This window comes from Pteropus vampyrus, unplaced genomic scaffold (genome assembly GCF_000151845.1).
Source record: "Pteropus vampyrus isolate Shadow unplaced genomic scaffold, Pvam_2.0 Scaffold14, whole genome shotgun sequence".
Taxonomy (NCBI): Eukaryota; Metazoa; Chordata; class Mammalia; order Chiroptera; family Pteropodidae; genus Pteropus; species Pteropus vampyrus.
This window is the reverse complement of record NW_011888795.1, coordinates 3954249-3962999: the sequence shown is the minus strand read 5'-3', so window position 1 is coordinate 3962999 and position 8751 is coordinate 3954249. Positions and strand designations below refer to the sequence as shown.

The window sequence follows — 8751 nt, the reverse complement described above, 5'->3', positions numbered from 1 at the left end:
TTTTTGGTTTATTTGCTTTATGGAAGTGCTAAAAAAATTTAAATATTGAATGGAGTTTTTTGTATATTTTGCTTTATTTATTTTTCTTATTTGATTTCAAGATAACTCTGATCATTTGCAACTAATCTATCATTTGATAAAATCGACAAAAGCATTTATAGATCTATTGCTAAAACAAAAGCATTCATGACCTAGGTCCCTGTCCACTTGACTAGTGGTTTTCAAACTCTGCTCTAAGGACCCTTACGTGTTCCTGAGACCCTTAAGCTCTTTCGGGGACCATCATATTTAGGAAAGGTGTAGTACTCCTTTACTGAAATAATTCTTCACTCAACTTTTTAGATATAGTTCTCTTTTATAAAGCTTTTATTTGTAAAAATAGTAAGCCACAAATAGTTTGAAACTAGACTGACAGGAAAGAACAGTAAAATCAGTTAAAATGTATGAAATGTTTTCGGGTGTGCGACTTCATTAGCTTTTTTCAAGTAAAATGTGATTTCTAATAGTTAATATTTATTTCCTTGATCACTACTTTCCCAGTGCAGAGAACAAGTTACATATGGTTATGCATAAAACAATTAAGTATCACATAACAAATAAGTGTGTTAAATGAATAAATAGGTCCAGAAGATAGGCAGAGCAGGTGTTATCTGAATTTTATGAAAAAGGAAAGAAATTCAGAATGATAACAGACTTACAAACACTCACACTATCAGTGAGCAGAAGAATCATAAAGAATCCAAGTGTACCATCTCCTGGCTTCTAATACTTTTTGAATAAAATATGGAGGAGGGAAGGGAAAGAAAGAACAGGGAACAGGGGAATAAAAAATGAAAAAGAGAATCTATTTTACTATCTACCATGCCATATTGCCTCTCATTCACTTGAGTGGGAAAAGAAGATCAATTGTAATAAAGAAAAGAAAATGTTATCTTCATTTATTTTACCTTCATTTTTGAAAAAAACTCATCGGTAATATAGACCAATAAAGGCTATGTTCAAATTTGCAATGATACATGTGACCATCATACTCCTATTTAAAAAAGTAAAAAAAATTTTCATGACACCATCCATTCCACAGAAGCTTTAGGAAGTCAGTACACAGGTGTGGACTTCCTCTTCTCACCAGTTTTTTAAACATCTGAAAGGAGGTGGTTTTTCAGTTCCTTTTTCTATTTGTCCAGAACTTCCCCTAAGCACTCTCCTCCATCCTGAGGTGGCTCCCGACTTACCATCTCCTGGAGTTATAAGTGTTAGTGAATGAATTTAAGGGTTAAATGAAAAAAAAAAAACACGTTTATTTTTTTTTACATATTTACCACATTACACATAGACATCAGCCCTAAATCAGAGACAAATGTATTCATTTTTTATTGCTATGGTAATAAATTATCACAAACTTCTGGACTTAAAAGCAGCATCAATTTATTATCTTAAAATTGTGTAGGCCAAACATCCAGTATATCCTCTCCAGTCACCATATATCATTCTAGAAAACTTTTTTCAGTCTATTTTTCAATTAGGGGCAGCCATATGATTGATCGATAGCCAATGGGTGGCCCCTAAAATTCCTCCTGCTTGCAGTTCTGTGCTCTTTCTTTTGCCTGGTTTGCCAGCAGGATACAGAGAGAGTCAAGAGGTTGGTAGACTGTGCTCCTTCTTGGAGGCTCTTGGGCAGAATTTATTTCCTGCTCATTCAGGTTGTTGGCAGAATTCAGTTTCTTTCGTTTGTAGGACTGAGGCCCCCATTTTCTTTGGAGAACTTTTATAGAGGCCACACATTTCTTTATTCCATGATAGGTTAAGCTCTTCTCAGACTGCAGCTGTCTAACCCACTCTTCTTCAGTCGGCTTCCACTTTTAAAGGCTCCTGTGACTGGTTTGGGCCCATCCAGATAATCCAAGATGATCTTTTTATCTCATGGTCTTTATTTATCTTCTCTGCAATGTCTCTTTTGCTATATAAAGTGACATATTCAAAGATTATGCAAATTATGACATGGACATCTCTCAGAGGAGGGGCATGTTCTGACTACAGTGAGAAAAATAGCTATTTAAGAGTCTATAAATTTACTTATGTGAATAAAAATAATAAATATAAAGAAGTCAGTTTTTCTTTTTCGCTACAGTCATTATTTATAATTACATCAGAAGATTTTAAACACAACTGATATGCACAGCTTCTTGTAACTCTTGACCATTAATTTTATGCTAATTTTACAGCTAATGTATTTCCCATCTGATTATCAAGCTAAAAAATACATAGTTAATTTAGTACCAAGAAATCCAGAAGTGCAATCAATAGAAACCATTTAATAGGTGTGTTTTTCAGAAGTCTGAAGAATGGAGGCAGAAATATGGATAGATTAAGGATAAGCACTAAATATTTTTTTCTTGATTCTCCTCAATCGAACTGTTGTCTAGGAGAGTCTTATAAGATCATACATATGATGCTATCTGCATTGGCTAACATAACTAAAGGCCAGCCTGAAAAAGAAGATGCATGTAAATCAGCAGAAAAGAAGGCTGAATTAGATTTTTTTAAAGTAATAAATTTAAAAAAAATCTAACATGGCCCCATTCCTACAATATCTTTTGAAGGTAAGTTCCATATCAAGTTCAATGCCTATTTTTATCAGTATACACAGTACTAAGTACAGTGACTGACATATAGAAAGCATTAAGAAACAATTACCTTTAAATTAATTGTTTCAATTAGAATTAAGCAATGTTTATAGAATTTCCATGTGCCAGATACAGTGAAAAAATCTCTCATGTTCCCATTGTTTTCCATACTTTTCAGAGATTTTTAAATAAATTATTTACCTAATAGTGATATGTGGAATATTGATAGGGCCTGTTAGTTAAGATAAAAACTTGACATCAAGAAAAATGAGGGACTTCTTTCTTGTACTATTTGCATTAAATCATTATCAATCTGACAGTACTTAATTACAGGTTTTTGAAACCAAAGACTTATTTCTGACTTATTTCTGACAGCCACACATGCAAAAAAAAAAAAAAAAAGTTTATACATAGTAGATGTATAGTAAGTGATAAAAGGAAAAAACTCATAGATACTGTGGTTTTCATTCATTTTTAGTGTTTAAATTGTGTGGTATATATTGACAATATAATGCAAGTAATTAGAAAAGAAGTAAAGAAGCTATTAAAAATGTTCTGAAACAAATCTTGTTTAACTCTTTAAGTTGTTGAAAATTGATTAAGTTGTCTAATAATTAGTCCTGCATCACTGAGATGTTCAAGTGATGAGCTGTATCATTGCTGGTCAAAAAACTGAAGCAGAAGTTTTGACATTTGTTGGAAGAATAACCTTTAAGGCTCTGTCCTATTCCAAAAGTGTTTGACTGCTGATGATGTTGTATTTCTTGATCTGGGTACTTATTGCATTTGTAATCTACAATCGTCTAATATTGTTCACTTATAACATGTCCTCTTTTCTGCATGTCTATTATGTCGATAAAAAGGCTAGCAAATCTATAAGTCAATTACCTTTAACTAAGACAAGTCATTTATTTACATAAGCTTCTTAGCTTCTCCTACCTATCTCAATCTTCATTAAGAAGACTCAAAACTCTTAGCTCCAAGCCAGTGAACATTATGCACTCAAAGTTCTGAGATCTCTCCTGTTAAAATTTTGATTTGATTGCCCTAAGTGATGGTAATAACAAATCAAATGGAAATGTTTCTTCTTTTAAAAGAAATAATGTAGAACATACAAGCTTTAAGGATTTCTGTAAGATTTTTTAAACTTTATTTTAATAATAAAGTTTTTTTTTTTCTGAAAAAATATTTGACACAAAGAATATATAACAGAGACCTTCATATACAAAGCTTCTCTAGGTAAAATCTGAATGAATACACGAGAGGCATATTTATTCCATATTCAGTCTTGGCATCAACACCATTTCTTCTCCCACCACCATCTTTTCCAGAAGAATCATTATGAGACACAGGTTGGAGAAAACCACTGACCTAGTGCAGCCTTCCTCCGTTAACAGAAAATACACCAAAATCTGAAGAGGGAGAGATACTTACCCAAAATAAATACAACAGAATGGTATGATGCTAATACCTGACTTTTCATCTGGACTAATTGATTTTGGATAAGTTTTTTAATTTTTCTAAGTTTCAGTTTCCTCAGATGTAAAATGAAGGTAGTAAAACCTACTTTGACACATAGTGATGATGATTGATAACTACAAGGTTCTTCTAACTCCGGGAGAAAGCCCCACATCTGCATGAAATAAAAGAGCAAAAGTAATAATTGATAACTTGGACTTTAGCTTAAAAATATTCTCCTTGATTTGTTTCAGGAAAGTAGTAGATCATCCAAAAAGGCGATTTGGTGTTCCCATGGATCGGATTGGTGGAAACCGGCTTTCAAATTCCAGAGGCTAATGGATTCCAATCGTGAGTACGATTTGAATAAATAACAATACACGCAGGCTTTTGATTAACATTCGCAATAGATTAATTGATTCATTTTGGTTTACAAATCGCCATATGATTTTCTAGCTTCTAAATTCACATTTTCAAACATTTCTGTACTCAGTATATTGATGCTAAATAATTTAAATGACATTAAAGAAGCTGAAGAACGTTCTAGATCTACTTTACCCTAAAAAACAATTTAGTTATTCTCACAGACTCCTATATAATTACTGAATATTACTATGCAAACGAAGGTTAAAATTCTAATTAACATAGTAAATCACCTTCACTAATACACATGTGTATAGCAATCCCTCTATTATGAAGAAGACACATTTCAGTGACACACATTTTGTTGCCAATAACAATATCAGAATTGTGATAACATGAAACAGGAGAGAAAATGGTATAGCAGAAAGAGTATCAGCCATGAAGTCAGAACATCTAATCCAAATCCTGGTTCTGTCATTCATTATTTTGTTTCTATCAAGATACCTTGTTTCTCTATAGCTTGCACATTTAGATAATAATATAGTGGTTTTGTGAAGATTAAATTAAATGCTTGTAATTGTCCTAGAATACTTTGGACATACAATACAGACGAACGATAGCAACTTATATTACAATTCTGAAAATTTACTCTGCAGTGGGCCTTATACTTAGTACTATATATGCATTGCTTCACTTAATCATTTAGTTCCATAAAGTAGGTACTAGTACTATCTCCCGTATCTTGAGAAGTAGTACAGTAAAAGAGATAAAAGTGCTAGGTAGAGAGGTCAAGCTTTATTGGTCAAATCCCAGGTCATTTAAATCCCTGGTTATCATTTAGCTGTGGGACCTTGCTTAAATTCTGAAATTCTCCTCCATAAAGTGAGAATAATTTCTACCACAATTACATTGACCTGAGGACTAAATGTATTGATACATATTAAGCACTTGGAATAGTGACTGACATGTGTTGAATACTCAATAATCATTAGTTCTTATTATTATACCAATAAATGGAAAGTTTAGATATATTAACTCACAAAGCCACATAGTTAGTATGTGATGAAAGTAGAATTTTCAAATCCAGAAAGCTTAAATCCTAAACATTATTTTCAACTATATATTTAATCACATGTATTATATGTTTTAAATACTAAATGTTTATTGAATATAAAATCTAGGCTATGTATTTTCTCCCAGTAGAGCTTAGAGAGGGCATATCTTCCCCACCAAACAGATAAGACAACTTGTAACTGCTTTGATAACTTCAGGTTACATAAGAGAAAATTCTGCTTTTTGCTTTTCTTAAGATAATACTCAGAGCCATGATTCAGAGGCCCAAGAAGCATTACATTAGCCCTGACCTTCTCCTAATTTAAATCATGTCGTTTTTTTTTCTCCTCATCAAATGCTAGTCTAAACCACGATAAGTCAGTATCTTACCTCAACTTTCTTATTTTCAGAATGCCTTAGTTAAATTTTTTCCCCACTCTGGAGTCATCGATCAATGAAGTTACATAGTTACCATGTGTTTCCGTAAATACCAGAAGACTTACTGAATACTATCAAGACCACTGCCTTTTGATCAGCACTATCTTCAAATCCCATATTGAACTTTCTTTATATCTAGCAATGTACCAAATATGGTCACTCTTAAAGATTAAAATATCAGCACATTATATTTGAGTATGAACTAATTGCTGTTAAAAATCAAGTAACTCCTTGAAATCAGAGACACAGTCCTCTAGTTTCTTGACATACTAAGAACGTTTTGACGCTGAGATTAAAATAATTGTTTGATTGGTTTCCACATGTACCCTATCACCTTTGCCATCCTTGATTATCACCCATTTTATTATTTCTGAATTCAAGCAAAATAGTTTATGATAAGAAAAAAAATCATACAGGAAACTAATTTTTAATATAAATTTTCGTATGAAGATTTAGACAAAAAAAAAAAAACCTCTAGATAGCTACTAAACTATGGAAAGGGACTTGAGTTAATAAATGTTTACAGAATGACTGTTGGGTAAAATCCAAATTAGTATATTATGTCCTTCGCTTAACAGACTTTGTTAAGTATCACGACAATCAGTCCTTATTTATTAAAATCTCGAGATAGTAATATCATGAAAAAATAAGTTTAGAAATGAACTAACATTGTATATTTTCTCTTTCCCTTTTCAGTTATTGTGGGTTCACCTGCTAAACCACTGTTTCTATTCTTTATTTCCTGCCACTATCACCAAGATTTCTCAGATTTTTTTTTTTACTTCCTCATGTGAAGTTTCATGTTTTATAGTTTATGAACAATAGAAGCCATAAAAATATATTTCTAATTACCATTCAAGCTTTCAATATTATTTTTGGTATATCGTTTTTTAATGTCATGATGTTTCTTTGGATTAAATAGGTGATATATGCATCACTTAACAGATAACTTGAGTCATTAAATAATGTTCATACAGTCATGAAACTAAATCATTATAGATTCAAGAACACAAAGTCTCATTTAATCCAACCCTTTTTTTTTTAACAAATGAAAACACAGAGGAAACTGATTTGCCCCCAATTATGCAGCTCTCTGGGCTTCTAGGCCAATATTCTCTTTATGACCCATAAGGTCTTCTAGGTGCTAAATTGCCATTTCTATTTCATTGCTGATTATATATCTCTAAAACAAACAGAAATAGTATCTTAGATTTTATGAAAATCTTTATTTCATTTCTATGGGAGAAGATGTGTATCCTTTTGGAGCAGGTTTATTTGTGGGTTTTCACCTTCTGGGTTTCACTGTAAGTCTTTATGCTAAACGTGAAACTAATATTAATTGAGGAAGTTTTGCTTTGTTTGAGGTCAAGTCTAAAAACAGCTGATGTGTATTATCTAGTTCCCCACCACCACCAAAATACTCATTTCTTCTTGCATATGTATTTTGGAAAAGACAATAATTCGATATTTATACAATATCCTCTTCAAATCATTAACATACTGGACCAAAGTTTTGAGTTAATAGGCCTCAGTTCTAAGCAACTCAAATTTAGAGAGGTATTTTTGTCTAGGTTACATAGATTCTGTAAAACAAGTAGCAAGTTCTAAGTCTCTGCCATTGAAATCAGGATGCCTACTTAATGAAATTTGGTCAAAATATGACCATTAATTTTGCTACACTTTGCTGCCACATGAATTAAGACTTTTAATAATGTGACACACATGTTGCTGTATTACACCAACAATTTTTATTTTAGAACAATATTGACACAGCGTCATTCAAATAAATTAATATAATTCTCAAATAGAAAAAATATGTTTAAATGCAACTATATGGTTGGACCCTTTAAACGAAGCGAAGTATACAATAAATATCAACACGTTATCATAACAATAAACAGAAAATAGTGGTCAGATTTTCTTGCTTTTGTTTGTCGTGGAAACATTCTTTGAACCAAGACTGAAATTGCAAAAGAAACAAATTACAGCAGGTATTCAAAAAAAGAAAGTGTGGCTTAAGCACAAGCACCTAGTTTACCATTTAAAATGCTCTTTTTTAATACATTTTGAACAGAAATGATCATGTTGCATATTGTCTTTACAATAAAATATGCTGCATAAATAAAAGCTGTAATCAAGTAATTAGACTTTCGGCTTTTCTCAGCTGAAGCTGATGAATTTCCCCTTATCTACAGACTTCTCCTTAGCTTTAACAATTTCAATTTTCATTTTTGCAGACGTGACTTCCTTGGGTGAAATGTCACAGAAACATGAAGATGCTTCAGTGAAGTTCTTTACACTCCTTAATAATTAAACTTTTAAGGAACTGGCTTTCTGCAAATCCTTTCCAAAGCTTGAATTTAGGTCCATCACATCACAGTATTGTTATAGCTTCAAGTAAATTATGCAGATCATTCAATGTGTGAATATTTTTAAAATACATATATATTTTTTTAGTTATTTAGGAATGATTACTCGGCCTGAAAACTTACTTTTCTAAGGAACAGTCAAAGAGCACAATGCAGTAAAGTGCTTTCTACATGCATTTACCATTTACATTTATGTGGTTGAACAATAACAGAAGACTGATTTAAAACTTAGTTACAATCTGTAAAACTTAGGTACAATCTGTTCGTTATTGGAGAAAAAGAAAAGACAATGTTGTGTATTTTTTTCTTGAATAGTTTCATTTCTCTCTTACACTTTGTCTGTGGGCCTCTTGGGTAATAATTATGAAATTAGACTTCTCTTATTATATTCAAATTTCAGTCAGTTTCAACCAAATTAAGCATAGCCCCAGTTCTAGAAAAAGATC

The 8751-nt window shown here is 31.9% G+C and overlaps 1 protein-coding gene across 1 annotated transcript in view; it reads left to right on the top strand.

Annotated features, from left to right (window-relative positions):
• The window catches only part of OSTN (osteocrin), a 24131-nt gene extending 19710 nt beyond the window's left edge, over nucleotides 1-4421 (top strand). The window contains exon 3 of the mRNA XM_011381518.1: nucleotides 4337-4421. Coding sequence (XP_011379820.1) covers nucleotides 4337-4421 — 85 coding nt within the window. The remainder of the gene's footprint in view (nucleotides 1-4336) is intronic.
• The last annotated feature ends 4330 nt before the right edge of the window (nucleotides 4422-8751 follow it).